Source organism: Mus pahari, chromosome 15 (genome assembly GCF_900095145.1).
Source record: "Mus pahari chromosome 15, PAHARI_EIJ_v1.1, whole genome shotgun sequence".
Lineage (NCBI taxonomy): Eukaryota > Metazoa > Chordata > Mammalia > Rodentia > Muridae > Mus > Mus pahari.
The window spans coordinates 40,835,130-40,854,158 of NC_034604.1; the positions used below are offsets into that span (position 1 = coordinate 40,835,130).

General features: G+C 41.0%; 1 protein-coding gene across 3 annotated transcripts in view; it reads right to left on the minus strand.

Annotated features, from left to right (window-relative positions):
• Positions 1–1,032: 1,032 nt before the first annotated feature.
• Trim36 (tripartite motif containing 36) overlaps positions 1,033–19,029 on the minus strand; it is a 46,198-nt gene continuing 28,201 nt past the window's right edge. For all 3 annotated transcript variants that reach the window (XM_021214392.2, XM_021214393.2, XM_029547246.1), the window contains 6 exons: positions 13,461–13,556; positions 9,161–9,414; positions 8,838–8,962; positions 6,086–6,376; positions 2,977–3,274; positions 1,033–1,566 (listed from right to left, as the gene is read on the minus strand). In XM_021214392.2, coding sequence (XP_021070051.1) covers positions 1,212–1,566; positions 2,977–3,274; positions 6,086–6,376; positions 8,838–8,962; positions 9,161–9,414; positions 13,461–13,556 — 1,419 coding nt within the window. In that variant the 3' untranslated portion in view covers positions 1,033–1,211. The remainder of the gene's footprint in view (positions 1,567–2,976; positions 3,275–6,085; positions 6,377–8,837; positions 8,963–9,160; positions 9,415–13,460; positions 13,557–19,029) is intronic.

Here is a 19,029-nt window from a genome sequence, read left to right on the forward strand (position 1 = left end):
ACAAATGCTTATGACCACACAATGAGCCCACAAATAACGCCATCCAACTGGATGGTAGTAACATGTAACATGTCTGGTATTTCAATGCTGGGGAAAATGGACAGTGAACTTCTCAGATTTGTAAACAAAAGCCAGAAAACCCTGATGTATAACATACGTACCAAAACCATAAAATTCACAAGACACAAAAAGACAGGCATTCACTATCAGTTCATCTTCCCTAGTGTTTCTGAAAAATAATTCTTTGCTATAAATATGAATATTTTCTAAAGTAAGTAATTTAAAGATAAAATTTCCTGGAAAAAAATTATATTGTAGTGAAAAGTTGCATGGGTTCAAGAACCCTGTGTTTTACATGAAACAATGCTTGTTACATGTGCCAGACAATGGGCATTACAGTAAAGACACTCTTAGAGATGTCCTTACTAATACAGTCTATGGTCTACAGGAAAAAAAAAAATCAGTATTCATTTGCCAGGCAATGAATATTGCTCAGTAGTTACACACTTTAAGATACATAACTTTCTACTTAAATATACTACCATTTTATGGCCTTTGTCATTTTACCTATCTATAAATTTATTTTCCTATTAACGTCAAATGCAAGACACATGGCTTAGTACTAATTTCTATCAATAAGCACTTAAAAATATCTTCTCTTTGGACATGAACATGATACAAAATAAAAAGAAAAAAAAAAAAACAAGCTCAAAGAACCACAATAAAGACTTTGTATCCCACCCTAGCCCCCAAAACAAAGGGACATGAATAATACCACCATCAGCTGACTTACATCAATTAGAGTCTCTGTGCCCAAAGAGAAGGACTTCCATTGTAAAGTTATCTATCCCAGACCAGTTAGGACAGAAAGGCTCCGCTCCCACCATTTATAAAAGGTAGGACAACGATGTGGAAGAGACAAGGTTGTGAAGTCCTTCTGAGTTTTAAGAATCATGCACTAGCTGGATATGCTGGTGCCCGCCTATAATCCCAGCCCTCCAGAGGCTATAACAGAACAGAGTTTGAGGCCTGCCTGGACTACACAGCAAGACCCTGTGTGTCACAGCAGGACAAGACAAAACAAAGAATTGCACAGTACAAACAGGTGTGGTGACAGAGACGTAAATGATATGTAATTAGTTACGAAGATTAAAATCAAGGCATGGCTTTGTTCATGTCCTTATCCTCATCAGTCACATGGGGTGTCCAAGCTACACATCCTCTTCATATTCCAGATACTTCGCTGTGATGGTTTCTTCAAGCTGAATTCCTCCGCTGCCCATCAATGCAAACGCCGGATACATTGTATGCGAACAGTCTACATGGCGCTCATACAGGCATTTCATGTGGTCCATATCATAGAAGCTCACTTTGCCTTTATCACAGTCAAGGAAAATCCCTATACTTGTTGGCATGGGGAGAACTCTGTTTTCTGGTTCATTAGAGGAAGTAGGTGACTTGGGTATAAAAAATTTCTTCATGCCTATAGTAACTAATGTAAACGGCTGTGAAGAATCAAAACAGGCGTCCTCACTTCCGCTGTCATGCCCACTGTCTTGTTCATATCTACAACACAACAATAAACACAGTAACTCACCTCCAGCCACAGTCTCGTAGGGTCCTCAACACACTCAAAAATTAATGCACACTGCTCTAAAGTTAACACACACACAAATGTTCTCTGAACACACCTAAAGCACAGACTATAAGTTGTCCTTTAGAGTTGTCCTATGTGCTCGGTGTCAAATTCCCCACAGTAGCATCCATTTTATCTAAATTTAGATAATAGCAACTTAAAAGTTTATTTCCATTGGAAAAAAATCAGAATGTCAAAGAGCCTAATTTGAGTTTAAATATGAATGGTACACAACTGGTATGTCATAAAATAAAAAGAACCACGTTCTTATCCGTGAAATTGACAGGCTAAAAAGTAAATAACCAGGCACTCAAAAGAGCACAAGATAAGAGCATGGTTCATTATCCTCTGGAAATCCCTACTTCCTGATTGTGATTTCCACATCAACTAAGAATAGTGAAATTGTTTTTCCTTTTGTGACACATAAAAAGTCACAGAAAATTCTGATACACAAGTCTTCCATTCTTCCCTGTGTACAGCTTGTCTCTTTATATATCTTGAATCATAGTGCATCAATATTTTAATCTGTTTTTTTTTTTTTAATTTGGCTTCTCCTATTTCTCATGCTGTCAACTCTTTCACGTCAACACAAATACTTCACCAAGGGCATACCATTGTTTTACCAGTGGTAAAACATTTACCATTTACGATATTCACACTTGAGCATACCATTGTGTTTCATTAGCCCCTAACCTAGGATAGCTCATTAGTATGTCATTATCTGTGTAAAACGTTTGCCCTACCATTCATCATAATGTTAAGCATTCATGTTTAACCATTCAGATCAAATGTTAAAACAAACAAACAAACAAAAAAACAACTATTTTCTAAGCCAGTTCATCTTATCCTCATTTAGGGAAATTAAACTACATAATCTTCATTATTCAATATCTTAAGAAATTTACCTGCTGAAGAAACACATGTAGCACAAAAGGACCGGTGGGAAAGTTTAAAGCTATGTAAATAAACTAGATAACAACCATGAAACAGGCAGTTAAAGGTGTTTCACTGGATGGATATTTTAACATACATTTTAGTCACTATGGGAAACTTTCAAAATTTAAGGTGTGAAGCTGTGTCATAAACAAGAGGAATTCAAAACAGACTAGCTTCCTCATAGCAGCAAAAATTAAATGTCAGTTATCCTGTGGATGAATACAAGACATCCTGACTCCTTTCCTAAGACAGCCACATGATAGAGCCAATCGCCTGGATCTGAGAAGCGAGTGTTCCAAATGTCATGAACAAGGGTGTGTTCAGGATGATCTTGGGCTATGCTGATAATTACTTTTAAAGTAGTTGTTAAGTTCTCCGTAGAGGAAAAAAAAAAAAAAACATACCTTGGACTAGCTGCATCTCGGGGAGAACGCAGCCACTCTTGCAGTTTGTCACTGGAAGCAACTCCCACTTTCACCAGGTATGAATACGGTTCCACGCGGCAGGCCCAGAAGTGTTTACCTTTCGTGATGCCCACATCCCCGATGATGTAGTCTAAGCTTGTGTAATGGCCCACTTGGATGCGCTCTGCAGCCAGGAGGACGTTAAATCCAGCTCTGCTCTCCACCCGGTCTCTCTTCAGGTTCAGCAAGAGGTGCTCGGTATTGTAGCCACACTTTTCATCGAACAGGAAACTGAAAACTGAACGGTGGTTGAAGTTATTCTTACAGCAATCTGAACGACGTCTACCAGGATTTCCACAGTTTAAAGCTGCATTTGCTAGCTTAGATGCAGGGATGCTGTCATACTATGCCAGACAACGACAGCAACCAAAAAGTACAACTCTGAAGCAGCAGCACATTCTAGAAGATTCTCAATCCCTGAAGAGCTTCAGAAATAACCAAAGCAGAAGAAAATGTTCTATGTAGCTGTGAATGTTTATGAATATATACCTTGGTGTCAGCAGCATTATTTACTATATAGAGAATGTACTTGGTCAATCATCCATTTTGCAAAAATATTTTATTTTATTATTTTTAATTATTGGGGGTGGGTGGGGGGTATGTGCACATGAGTGCAGGTGTCCATGAGGTCAGAAACTTTGGATCCCCAGGAGCTGAAATTAAGAGGTGGTATATATTTCTAAATAGTCTGAACTTTCTTAATTTCAAAACTTGTAAGATATTTCCCTTATCCATCAACACAACATATATGAGAAAGATGGTCCTCTCTCTGAAAACATCATGGGTTTCCAGTTTGGAGAGGTTTGCATCCAGCGCAAAGATTTAATAAAAGATTCATCTAAACTCTAGATTTAATCATTTGCAGAACGGAGCTAATTCAACTACTTCAAATATAACATTTGTAGCTAGCCAATGCATACACAACAAAAATATCCATCCACAGAATAATGGATAAAGAATATATGGTAGACGTACAGGAGAGTGTTACCAAACCTTAAAAATGGAAATCCTGACACAGCACAACACAGACAACACAAAATAAGCCAGATGCAAAATGACAGATGCTGCAAAGTCCATTCTCCTGAGGTACCCAGACAGTCCAGTCCTCAGAAAGAAAGAAGAGCGTCTACCAGTGTCCACGGGGAGAGGGCTGAAGAGTTGTTTATGGGATACTGACTTTTCAGGGGAGATTTACTTTTCTTTTTCTGAAGATGTGAATGGTGCTACTATACATTCACTGTACAATAATGAATGCACTGTATGCTTACAATGGTACGTCTACCTTTATTACATGACATTTAAAAAAAAATTGGCTGCCAGCAAGCTAAACCCAGTCCCCGTATACAGGCAGATCCTTCTTTTTGGTGATGGCTAGTGTCCTGGCATAGTTATTCCTGATTCGTTTCCGTCTCTAATATCTCCTACTTTGCACAGTAAATCTGAATGGCCCCACTACTTAAATGGCTTCTCTCAGAGAGGAAGATAAAACTCTAGCATGCCTTCTCTTTCCCCCTATACAGCTGCTACTAGAAACAGCATCCTTGTTTAGAATTAACTTTCTGCTTTCAGAGACCAGAAATTCAAAAACTTAAAAATAGCATATAGCATTAAATGTCTACTGGATACTTGAAGCTTCATCCTCTCTATTGTTTTTAGGTAATTACAGCCAACCCTGTATATCTGTGGTGGTTTAATAGGTTTGCGCCCCCCATACACACACACACACACATATACACAGACTCATGTGTTTGAATACTTGGCCCATAGGGAGTGGAACTATTAGGAGGTGTTGCCTTACTGTAAGTGTGACCTTGTTAAGAATGTGTGTCACTGGAAGTGGGCTTTGAGGTGTTACTTAAGTGTGGTGCACAGCCACTCATTACTGCCTTCAGACCAAAATATAGAACTCTCAGCTCCATCTCCAGCACCATGTCTACCTGGATGCTGCCATGCTTCCCACCATGATGATAATGGACTGAACCTCTGAAACGGTAAGCCAGCCCCAACCAATTAAATGTTGTCCTTTATAAGACTTGGTAATGGTCATGGTGTCTTGTCACAGCAATGACACTCTTAAGACATTATCTATGTTATAAAAAAATTTTTAAGCCACAATATTCTTGAAAAGCACATAAACACACGCACACACACACAATTTTTATATTTGGACAAAAAGGGAAAGGAAAGACAGAATTCAGAAAATATGTGTACATAAGACACTAAAACGGGGGTAGGGTCCATGGCCTACAAAACCAACTGAGTTTGTCTGAGGCGGTGACGGGCAGGGAAAAATGCTTCCCACTACATGAGTCAGAACAACTTTACTTCTAAGCACCCCCATCTATGAAAACACTGCAGTAGGCTCCACCTAATCTGTATGTACTTCCCAGTCAGTAAAGCCCGTCAACCTGTCTAATAAACAATAAGTAAGCTATCTGTGTAGAGGAAAAGCTTGCAATGTGGTCCTAAAGTATGCCTTCTGCCCTCGTGTGCCCAAGTGTGAGTGTGCCCGAGTGTGCAGAGAAGCAGACCGGGCAAGAAGACCTGGGCAAGTCAGACAAATCATGCCAACGAATTTAAAAAATAACTATCGATATCCTGTATGTTAGGCATTGCCATTAACTGAGCATGAACCATGCTACTGTTTTATGGTTGATTCTGCCCTTAGATGGCCTAGTATGACCAGGCTGGTCTCACATTCAGAGATCTGCCTGCCTAAGTACTGCAATTAAAGGCATGCTCCCCCAAGCTCATCCAGGCATGCCATCTTAACAGTTTAAAATAGCATACATACCACTTTGATGCCAATTTAGCCCCAATCATTAACATGTCTTTTTTTTTGGGTCTGATATCAATCAAAATCTAATACAGCCTATGAAGTGATATTTGTTGATGCAGGCCATTTCTAAATCTCACCCAAGTGTGGAATCTATTTGTCTAGAGTTTTTCCAAAGCACAAAGCTGGTTTCAATGTAGGTCTACCTATGGAGACACTCTACACTTCTGGGCCTCTCCCCTTCTGCGTTTCTGACTCCTGTATTCCCAGTACCTGGAGCTGGAGGCGTATGTAGGATCAGTTCTCTGCTGCAGGGACTGCAGATAGAACCCCTGTAAGCTCTCACTCGGAATGCATAGGGACTGTTGCTTTCAAGGTTGGAGACAACTTTACTTGTGCCATGAACTTCTATCTCATTCCATGATATCATTTCTTCATCTCTATTAATCTTGCGGTATTCCAGAACATAGCTGTCGGCTTTGTCCTTTTCTGGATGATGCCAGTCTATCAAGGCGTTATTATACACTTTACTCTGTTCCTCGTTGATCTCAGGAATGTCTATGCCTGAAAAAATTATGACATAGAACACGATGTTAAGACAGCATTTCCCTCAGCAAAAATAAAGTACTGGAAGCTTCTAGGATGTCCAAGAAATTTCCAAATTTATAATATTATGCATAAGAAGACAGTAAATCTCAAATAAGGTAAGTCTGTACTTGAATTGGAAGATAAGTAAAAACTAAAACAGGATTAAGTGGTACCATTATTAATTCTGAAAACACTGGAAATTCTATTTTTTTTTTTTCTGAGACAGGGTTTCTCTGTGTAGCCCTGGCTGTCCTGGAACTCACTCTATAGACCAGGCTGGCCTTGAACTCAGAAATCCACCTGCCTCTGCCTCCCAAGTGCTGGGATTAAAGGTGTGTGCCACCACTGCCCAGCAAAGAAATTCTGTTTTTTAAAACCATAGATTTTACCCATAATGAGTCATACCTCTGGAGTTGACATTTTGATGTAAATTTACATAAATCATTTTAGTACATAAAAGTGTTAAAAGTTTTGTGATTTTCAACCAAACTCTAATGAGCATTTTCTTTAATATTTACCAATGTAGACTTGCAAAGTCAAATCCTTTTTCTTAGTATTGGCATGATGAAGCAAGTGCTGGTGAAGTGCTTGCCATGCACCCACAGAAAAGCTGGTAGTGGTGGCGGGTGTCTATTCCACCAGCTCGGGGCCATGACGGGGGTGGGAAGCAGGAACACGTGGATCTCTGAGGCTTGCTGGCCAACTAGGCTACCCAAACTGGTGAACTCTGGGTCCACGGAGGGGCCTTATTTCAAAAGAATCAAATAACTGAGCAAGACACATGTTACCAACCTCTGGCCTCTGGTCTATACATACACACATGAAACAACACACACACATACACACACATTTAAAAAAGAAAAAGAAAAGAAAACCAGAAACTAAAAAAGGAAAATCCAAAAATTACTTAGGCAATTCCAGTGTAATCAGAGTTAACAGTCTTGTTTAGATCCTGCCAATATTTTGCCATAAGAAATTCTACTCTATGGCATTATACATTTATAATTCCATACATGTAAGATTGATATATTTAGGGGAAATAGGCTCCTAATATTTTGCTGAAAGCATGATGTCTATAGCCTACATGGAAGCTCACATTTGTAATCTCTGAACTTAGGATCACTATAAATACAAGGGCAGCCTGGGCTACATAATGAATTGCAGATTAGCCTAGGCTATATGGTTTTTCAAAAAAAGCAAACGTAGACCAACATCACAGCTAAATCTTGGTGCACACACAAAACCTTTTCTATACACTGAACTTGGAAGCTTGGATCAGCTGGTCTATCAGTAAGGCCTATAAGTTACATGTATGCTGGGCATGATGGCACATGCCTATAATACCAGCACAGCCAGGAGAATAAATTCAAGGTGTCCCTTGGCTACATACTAAGTTTGAGTTCAGCGTGGATAAATTACATATACACAAACATGTATGTCCACACACACTCCATCTACATCAAACCACAGAGGAGGAAATAAAATAAGGGAAGGGCCCCACTTCCTTTCACTTATCCCATAGCCTCGTATAGGCACGAGCCCCTTATAAGGAAGCCTGACAGTGCACTAACACACCTGAAGATTACACCGCCAAAGTAAGAGCAGAAAACACGCCCACAACATGCTTTAAAGTTAAACTAAAAAACTAAACAGGACTGAATCACAGAGTATCTTCAGCCACATGGTCCCTATAAGGATGGGCATGTAGGGGATATTAAATATATCCACAGGCAGGATGTGTGTGTGTGTGTGTGTGTGTGTGTGTGTTTTAAAAATCTTATGTTTGGGGATTAAGTATGTGTAAGTGAGTACCACTTCCGAGGCCAGAAGCTATCAGAGCCCCTGGAGCTGGCACTATGGTGGCTGTGAGGCACTTGATGTGGAAGCTGGGACTCAAACTCTGGTCCCTAGCAAGAGTACTTGCTGTTAACCACTGAGCATCTGGCTAGCACTTAGTCTGTGTTGCTTCAACTTCACATGAAGAGAAACCTCAGCAAGGCAAATGTATTAAGATGTGAGAATGGAAGGAAGCCCTCGTTGTGATGGGGTAGCCTGTGAGGGTGTTTCCTAAAAGTCATCTGTTGAAGTCAGGACCCTCCTGACAGCAGTCCTCAGAAGATAGACTATATTTGGAGACTCGGTCTTCAGAAAGGGTATTAAATCAAGCTGAGATCTTCACAGTGGGCCCTAATTCAATACAGCTGGAAATCAGAATAGACCTTAAGCCAGATTTCACAAACTAACAATATCATAAGCTTATAATTTTAAACAAATGTGATGCCATGTACACAACATTTAAAAAGCCAAGGGTATAGTTTTGTGCATAGAAACTTAAGTTCCAGGACAGATGATCAGGAGCAACTTATGTCAAAGGGGAGGGGATGTGCATCTGCAGCACACCCGCAGCCGGGGAGGAAGCATGGCTTTCACCACTTACCACTGGAGAAAAAGGACAATTCTCCAAGCACCTCTGTTTGTTTCGATATGTTAACAACATAGTCTTCAAAAGAAGCCTGGGCTGCAGGTCTAAAGCTCTTCAGGGACTCCGTAGCTTTCTGTATTCTGTGGGCAGACATATGTCACGTAAAAGCAATTCTTTGAAAAGGCAAGTCACACTAAACACTGGCAACATGGCAGGCCAAAGAAATGGACACCGCATTCAGAACCCAGGACGTGGCAGGGCCAGGCTGCTCCTTAACCCACCACCAGGAGCTACTGGACCGGCTGAGGTTTTCAAAAGCTAAGGAGCCAAGCAAGTACCTGAGATGGAGCTGCTTCGCTGTCTGCACAAAGCAAGACTGATCCGTCTCCTTCAGCACTTCCTGAGCATATCCCACAAGCCCGTTATTCTCTAGAAGGCCTTGGTACTCTTCCATTTGAGTGTGAAATTTGTCTAGTCTTAGTTTCTTAGAGGCGTCTATGGCTTTCAAAACAGACGATTTCCTGTCTTCCAGGATTTCAAAGAGCTTTTCAAAATGCACCAGCGCTTCTTCCTTCGCCCTCTCTCCGTTGCACTAGTGTAAACCACACACACGTGTTACCTCGTGCTGAACCCAATCTCTCCACTGCATGAGTATAGAACTCACACATTATCTTAGCCATAAACTCAATCAGGGTCTTTTCCTGAGACCCTGAATAATATCAACAAAACAAGGCCGGATGTTGGAAAGAAAAATTTTTGTCTGCTTCCAAAATCTTCAGAGCAGTAGCTTGGGGTGAGGCACATAAAAAAACAACTGTCCACTTCTGTTTCTATTTGCTTTATGATGTCAGAACTTTGTACCATTAAAATCCGGCAACAGAAAAATGATTCAATCAAATGAGAAGCAATATTCAGTGATAAAATTGGTTAAAGGCAGAATTGAACTGACTTAACCACAAATATAGCAAGAGCACAATTCTGGAGAATTTGCAACTCATCTCAAATTCAGGAATATTTCTAAATGCAGGAAGCTATTCTAAAGCTAAATTACAGCCACAGAACTATAAGCAATGTTCTTAATATTCCATATTACGGTCTTTAAAATGAATTTTCTTTAATCCTTACCCAGCCATGTGCTTGTGGGCTAAGCTGTAGCTGAGTGTGAGCTCTGGGTTCAGTGCCCACCACTCTCCCTCTCCCATGCCAAAATGTATGGGTAACAGAAATTATTCATATCTTTATGAGGATGATTAAGGATTGTTTACATGAAAAGCATACCACTGTGTCACATACTCTAAACATTCTTATCACTGCATAATTATTTTTTGTTTCCTAAAACAACCTATGTGCAATGCATATTATAAACATGTTGATTTGGGGTTTTGTTTGTTTTGTTGTTTTGTTTTGTTTTGTTTAAATAACTTGGCTGGCCTCAGTCTCAATCCTCCTGCCTCACTCTCCCTAGTGCTGGGATTACAAGTCTGTGTCACCCTGCCTGGGCCAAATGATTTGAATTTTTATGAAATCAGGGCTCAGGTGACTTTGAAAGAATCCAGTGAGTTCTGGAAATGTTTATCACAACAGATCTAACAGCAAAGTCTTCAGGAACAGGCACTACCAGGGACACTGCTGGGACACTGCCCAATTCCCAGCATCCTCTGCGCAGGGAAAGGAATGCTGTTCAGACTCCATTGCTAACCCCATCTGTTCAAGTTTGGATTTGGTGTTTTTTGGTTTTTAATGTAACATACAAGGTATATACTTTGTTCTAGTTTCATTTTTAAAGGAAAAGTTAGAAAACAATAAGACTCTCTCCATGGTTTTCCACATTAAGCTCAGAAATATGAATAGATAAAAATTACGATTGCAGATACAAAAACTGTCCCATCATCACTGAGGAAGTGTTAAGGTTGGAGACAAACATGGCATTAATTTGCTTGGGGTGGGGTGGGGATAAGACAGGGTTTCTCTGTGTAGCCTGTAGACCAGGCTGGCCTTGAACTCAGAGATCCAGAGATCTGCCTGCATCTGCCTCCCAAGTGCTAGGACTAAAGGTGTGCACTACCATCACCCAGCTTAATTTGCATTTTTCTTTTTTCCTTTCTTTTCATTATTTCTTCTACAGTAATGGTGATCCAGACCAGAATCAAGACCTACATGTCCTGTACACATCATGCAAGTTTTCTACTGCTAAGAAACATCCTTGACCCCTGCTGTTTCTTCACTATCTCACTTCCTACTGGGAAAAAAGTATTTCAAGAAAAAAAAAATCTTCAGCTAGCCTAGGTTTTTTATATTTAATTATAAGTTTTAAAGTGATTAAGAGGAAAAGAAAACAGAAAAAAACTCTACTCTACATATCAAAGCCTATGAAAAGTATTTAAACTGCCAAATAACCAGCCTTACTCATACTTAGTATATTTTAAAAATGCTATTACTTTTTATTATTTTGTTTTTATTGACCTTTTTTACATTCTGTTTACTGAGTGTGTGTGTGTGTGTGTGTGTGTGTGTGTGTGTGTACATATCTGTGTGTGTAGGTCAAAGGACAACTGAAGAGAATTGATTCTCCCCCCTCAACCATGTAGGTTCCAGAAATTACACTCAGAATAAATGAAGCTTAGCAGCAAGTACCTTTACCTTATAGTCTATCTAGACTGTACCCACCCCCTTTTTAGACAGTCTTGTGGGGGTCCTTTAATTTCTATGTAGCCAAGTCTGACCTTGAACTCACCATCTTTCTGCTTCCATCTCCCCAGTGCTAGGATTACAGATATGAACCACCATGCCAGCTTACTTTCTGCCACTTCTGACATGGCCATGGTAGGAACAGAATAATATGGTTCCCACCCCAGAACAGAGCCAGCAGGATAGGAGCCTCCATGAGTATTGATGATTGTTGTGAGCAAAAGGCTTGTTTATGTAATAGTGTGCATATTTTCACTTTCCTCCTTCAAGGGAAGTCCTCTCTGCCAAGGTTAATAACTCCATGATAATCAGAGACAGCAGGAATCTGGAAGGTATGGGTCTGTCTATGTCTCAGCAATACGGTAGAATACTGTGACCTTTGGGACAACCCTTTAGGCTGTGGGAAAAAACACTGAAAACATGAGTTCAAAAATATATAATTTCTCAACTATGCAAAATGCAAGGACGCAATATGAATTGTATAAGGAGCTTCACGGATCTAAAGGAAAAGAGGCAGCTGCACTATGAGCCAGCTTGTCAGAAAGATACAAAGGCAGGCAGATACAAAAGCAGGCAGAGTCCTGAGTTCAAGGTCAGCCTGGAACAGAGGGAGTTTAGGCTCAGGCCCAGGCATGGTAGGAGTGACAACTTCAGGGCACCGATCACCCAGCTATCTTATTGTCTGTGCTTGTGCTTGCTGTCACTTTCTAGGAATCAAGGGACTGAGGTCATGGGATGCTGATTCATGGGATAATCAAAAGGGAACCTGGGGGAATGACTGAATTGATATATAAATAAAAGACTGGGGTTTTGATCTGCAAAAGATGAGCTATCCAGGGTGTTTATAGAATTGCTAAAAACATGTCTCCAGCAGAGAGCTCTCTGGAGATCTCCAGAGAGATCAAAACACAGAGAGAGAGAAATCTAGAAAGCTGCCTTGAGCAGAACATGGGCTGTCAGCTTGTAATCCACGGTTTGACTGCGAATTGTTTCATCACTCCCAGAACATCTCTTCCTCAGAACTCCTCTCCAAGCCTAGGCTAGTTCTTGGCAACTTTTCCTACTTAATTTGAAGTAGAATACACAAACAGAAAATTGTGCATGTAAGCATAAAGGCAGGGACTCCATAAATACATACTGACAAGCAGAATATTCAGATAAAAGCACATTACTGTATATCAGTAGCCACCCTTATAACCTCTGCAGTGCTCATTCTCCCTCCTCAAGGAACAACTTTATGAAAAATTTAAATATAATCCAACCTCACTGCTTGGCTACTTAAAAAATATTTAATGTATATGAATGTTTTGCCTGCATATGTCTGTGTTCCATGTAGATGCCTGGAATTGGAGCTACAGGTGTGGCTGTGAACCACCATGTGATGTTGGAAATTGAACCCAGGCTCTCTAGAAGCAACCAGTGCTCCTAACCATTGCAAAACCACCTCTGCAGTCTGCTCTGGATACTGTCTACAAATGTCATCACTGCATCATTCCTTCCATACAATGTATGGCAGGATATAACTAGACTAGCTAGTATTAGCTCCAATAGTCTCATCACGACTTGTACGCCACTGTTGACGGACATTTGGGTTGTTTCCACCTTGTGGCCACTGCAAATAAAGCAAGCATGAACACTCATCTTTATGTATATAAGCAAGCCAGAATATGTATTCAGCAGGACCTGGAATTTTAGATAACCCTGGTCCTATCACATACAGTAACCTTTCAAGGGCTATCTGTCAGTGTTGAAAGCTAATCGTTCCCTGTTACTCCTGAACACGGGTCACCCGGGAGTCTACCCTGCATGTGTCTCCACGAGTTCTGGGGAAGCAGAGATATGAGGTCACACAATTCCCAGCTCAGAGAGCACATTTAGGGACATTATGAACAAATAAGACAATGTCTGGTTGAGTGAATGGAAAGGTACGCTGACCAGCTTACAGCTTACCTCTGTTTCTTTCATTAGCAAGTTTAGTTCGGAAATTTGACTCTTCACCTGGCTTTCCTTGCCAATAAGAAAATCAATATCTTTTGAAAGTTTCTCCTGTGAAAACACACAGAACACAAATATAAAAAAAAAAAAAAAATAAGTCAACAAAGACTTAATGCGATTTTGTAAATTACATGGTACTCTTCCCCTCCTGATGAAGGATCAGCAAAACCAGTTATGGTGATTAACTCAAGGTAAATATTTACTGGCCTTATCACAGAGGTTCAAGGTCATCTGAAAGGTTAAATGAAGGCCAGGGGTGGGGGTGGGGAGGAAGGGATGACAGTCAAAAATTCCAAATGTGCAAGTAGAACTTTTCATTGTTTATCACTCTCAGAATTCTTGATTCCAAGGCTTCTAAGCAAACTGAAGGTCAAATAGTATAGCAGCTCAAATAGTATAGCCTTCTCTCACATTTCACAATTTACACACACACACATACCCCAGGAAAGGTACCAAAGATCAATTCAAAATAATCCCAGCTCATTCCATCCTTGCTATTCATTTACTATACACTGGTAAAAAAAAAAAAAAAAATGTTATTTTCAACAATTTGTTTGTAAATTAGCTATTCTGAACACTATAATTTCTCAGAGAAATTACATCGCAGGTTTTGGTGTAATCTCTAGTTTTGCCTAAAAAAAAGTACGTTTTGAATAATTTTCTGAATCTGGAATCCATCTGGCAAAAACCACTTGAGAGCACTGGGTAGGAAAACTGTATTAAGTCAAAATGAAAATGAGAGAGGTCAGGAAGCACCTCCCAGGGCCCAGTCGGATGCTCAGGAGGAGTGCTCTCCTGGATGCTAACTGCTGCACCCCTGACATGTAAAGTGAGGGCAAGGAGAGAGACAACAGCTTGGTGTTTAAGAATTCAAGAAGTGGGCTGGTGAGATGGCTCAGTGGGTAAGAGACTGTTCTTCTGAAGGTCCTGAGTTCAAAGCCCAGCAAACATATGGTGGCTCACAACCATCCATCACGAGATCTGACACCCTCTTCTGGAGTGTCTGAAGACAGCTACGGTGTACTTACATATAATAAATAAATAAATGCATAAATCTTTAAAAAAAAAAAAAAAAGAATTCAAGAAGTAAGTCTCTAATCTACTTCATCTTCCTCTTTATTCTGGAGAGTGAAAGAGGATGTGTACAGAAATAGATGTGACTGGCTCTGCAGGACCAGTCTCAGAGGGACACCCAGCAACCAGATATATAGAAGCCCTCTGGGAGTGCTCACTGCAGAAAGAGGAAGTGGCCGACAGGAAAGGAACAAGATTTCTGGACACAAAAGACAGAATGGGTTGGGAATCCAGCTTAGGGAAAGAGCACATTCCAAGCATGTGCAAAGTCTTAGATGAATCTCCAGCGTCCGTATCAATCAATTGTAAGGGCCAGACAAGGCTGTACAATCCTGTAATCCTTGAGAGAGACACACAGTGAGACAGAGACAGAGAAAAGAAAACAGGACTTTCCAGGATAACAATGCTACAAAGAGACAGAAAATCTTCCATTTTTGACCTAGCATTTTATCCATCTAAAGAACCCAGAGTTCATGAGGTACAAATACCACAGTCGACAGCTGAACCAGAAACCTACTCATCATTAAGTAACATAACCACTCTCCAGGATTGGGGAGTATTTAACATCACACTGTAAGCCAGATGTCAAGTCTAACACTGTCACTGAAGAGCACATACTGGGACCACAAGCATGAGCACAGGCACTGTTTTTTCTTGACTACAGTGACGGAGCTGCATCTGCCCCGCCCCCCATTGTCCACCCTTTGTATGCTCAAAGCAGCTAGTCATGGTCATTGCCCCCAAAAAATCAATCAGAGTGATGTCTGAGAGACTAGGAGATAAGACTTCCTGGTGAGCAAGCATATAGGGAGAAGGACCATGGCTTGGTAATAAAAGTATCGAATCTCCAAGATGGCCAGCCTCTTCTTCAATTAATCTGACTTGAGACAAAACCCTGGCAGCTTTGTCTGACACCAATAGGACCCCTGCTGCTGGACACACAAGGAGTTCAAGACCAGTTCAGGACACGACATGACACACCCCAACAGCGCCAAAGCCTCTTTCACACAAGTAGTCTAAGAGAGTAATACATAACTAACATGGCCCCTGCACTCGGAATGCACAAGTTTAAAGGTAATATCAGCTTTGAACTGACCAGCCCTAAAGTAGAGGCTTTAGGGAAGAGACTGGATTATTTGTGGGGGAGAAGTTTTTCAAGTCCCCCTCTACTTTGCAGAGGTTCTTTGTCTCTGTGTGTCTACTGAATGTGTGTATTTTTTTTTCATCCACAATAAATGTCCTTCTTAACTCCTAAAACAATATAACCTTTTAGTGTGAATCTGAGTGTCCTAAGGACTTATCATGCAACAATTTCCTCCAAATTTAAACACAGTTTGGCCCATCACAAAGAGGGACTACTCAAGACTCATAAAACAGACCAATCTCACAAATCTCAGAGAGTTCCTGAAAATTACAAGATTAATCAGACCACCCCTTCTCAAGGTTACACAGTTCCTAACTCTCTCTCTAGCCAAGCTGCCTGCAACCCCCAACACAGGGGGATAAGGGATACAGCTGGCATGGGCTTTTCAGTGACAGCTGTGAGCCACCTGTGCTTCCATAAGTAACCACAATGAGCTCATTAATTTGCCAAATTGGACTCTGCTAGATTGTTCTAGTCTGACATCAATTCAGTGCCTGTCTGAGGTGAGAAGATACTTATTCACATCTTCCCAAGAAAGTTACACAACAAAGCTAAGACCCTGAAGTAGGACTAGGCTGGCCTCTATAGCTGTCCCAAAGGTCTTATGAGAGGCTAAGTTCAAGCCAAATTTAAGAACTATTTTTCCCCTTTATATACCATATCCCCACTAAAAGGCATTAGTGAAACACTAGTAAACACAATGAAGGAAAAGTCATTCAACAACAGTGCCAATCTGTTCATGTGAGCAGTCCAGGGAAGAAATACATATCTAGCATGCCCCCTGCACTCAGAATGCATGAGTTGAAAGGTAATATCAGCCTTGCTTCACCTCTAGAGATGTCCAGAATAAAACCTTCAGAAAAACCAATGTGTGGTACTTTCTGTGCAAGTGTAGTGTTTGAAAGAGAACCTACAACGTGGCATACTCAAGCTACTGTCTTGTTATTTTTTTTTTCCTTGATGTGATACAGTAACTAAAAGATATAACTTATGGGAAGGGAGATTTATTTTGGTTCCATTTGAGAGGACACAAGCCCGGCACAGCAGGTAAGGGCACAGTAGTCAGGGCAGCCATTTATGTTGTTCACAATGAGTTCGGCTAGAATCCACATGGGATATAACTGTAAGGGCCCACAGTTCGGCCAGCCCAGCCTCATCTCCTAAAGGTTCCATACCCTTCCAAAGTGGGAATAAGTGTTCAAACTCAAGGACCCATGGGGCCATTTTATAGACAAATGTTACCCACCACTATGTTGGGAAAGCCCTATACTACCAACACAACAGCAACAAGTGTTAACCTACTTCAACAACTCTGACAATATTCACCGCAAACATCTTGCACACCCTAAAATACAAATGCTACACCAAGTCTCTCCCTTCACAGTGGGGACTGCTAACAAGAGTGGGGACTGCTAACAAGAGTGCTTGCATTTATTTATTTATTTACTTCTCTGAAAGTAGAAATTTCTCTAAAATCAAAGTGGTTTTGAGAAGAGACAACAGAAAAGGGGGAATACTCGTCCTTAGACGTTCATGAAAATAATAGATGGAAAACTCAGATATTCCTCAGATGCGGTTACAGAGTGAACAGTTTAAAGTTAAGATGAGCCACGACAAAGCTTAATGGGAAACCTGTGCAGTGATAGGAGAGGCTGAGAAAGCTCTAGAAAAGCCCCGACTTTCCAGCAATGGAAAGGCTCTGTGACTGAGATGGGGCCAGACCAGGAGAGAGCATGAACATGTGTCATTTCAGGACACTCCAGAATCAAAAAGCTTAGGGGGCCAAATGGTGAGAGGAAAAAGTCAACAGGAATCCCATGCAGACCCTTTCTGGGGTCCCCATCCAGGAAGACTAAAGGCAGGCAGCCTTGGAGAAGAGCGGCTCTACTTTAAGCCCATGTGTGTGTTTCTGCCAATATTAGCAGAAGCCAAGTGAGTCACAGGAGGGGAATATCCTAGCCACAGCTAACAAAACTGCTAGCTAGCAGTGTATCATTCTCCATTAACTGGTTAAGCCAGTTTCTGCAAAAGTGCAAGCGGTTTCCAGAGTTGAAGACACACCTTCCCAGCCTGACGCACGCTACAGCGCAGATAAGAAACCTGGTGTTTAGCTTAGCAGATTCAACAAACAGGAGACACAAGGCAAATGCAAGGTTATCCACCCATGATGCTCATTTCTGAGATTCAACACCCAACTGGCCAAAAATAAAAGAAGTGGTACTGTGCCTTTACATTGTGTATCCAGTCCTCCTCAGCTTAAATCTAAAACGAAGTGTGAAGGAGACTTGTTACTCTTAGCAAATGACAAATCTAGACAATTAGCTTCTTACTAAAGAGTATGTAAATTGGAAAGTGTATTATGGAATATTGTTCTGAAAGTCTGAAATGAAAGAAATTAACGTCCAATAAAAGACAGCTGTGTTACTACGTATATGTTCCTCATCAAGTTTCCTGACATTTCTATACTAAAGCCCTTGATTCTAAAATGATTTTTTTTTTTTTGTAAGCTAATGATTCAAGAGGCAGCTGGCTTCAGGGTAGGAGATGGTCACTAAGAACACAAAGACATGACTAGACAGGTAAGATTCAGTCCTACCTCACAACCTCCAGGGAAGAGAAGCTTCGAGGTGGAGGTGACCATCAGTTGTCAAAATTAATCCAGTGTGCCTATCAATGGGGCTTCTATTAAAAGAGAATTCAGAACTTCCAAATAGTAGCGCCAATGGAGGTTCTCAGAGTGCGAGACCAGAGGGCGTGGCGGCTCTTCCCTTCCCACATTCCTCTCCCAGTGCATCTCTTCATCAACACCTGTTGTAATATCCTGTACGATAAATTACTGTTTGTGTTCTCCCAAGCTCCGTGAGCCTCTCACATAAAATAATTAGACCCGAGGAGGGTGAGTAACTGAAACTTTTTACAACCATGTGATACAAGGCATTTAAACAAACCAACCAACCACACGGAGTTTGCAGCTAGCATATACAGTGGGGCAGAGGCACAGACAGCCCTGTGTGGACTAAGCCCTTCACCGCTGGGATCTGACAGCCCATCCAGGTACAACGGCAGGACTAGATTGAATTAGAGGGTCCCCAGCTAGCTAGCATCTGCTGCTATGGAAGCCATTGCTTGCTTGCTGACATCATGTGAGGTCACAGAAGCCTTTCTGCCCAGGTGTGGTAGCACACAGCTGTAAATCACAACTTGGGAAGTAGAGGTAGGAGTATTATAGCAAAATTGAAGCCAGCCTGGTTTACATAGAAAGACCATGTCTCAAAAAAAAAAAAAAAAAGGCTTGTGGGGTCTGGG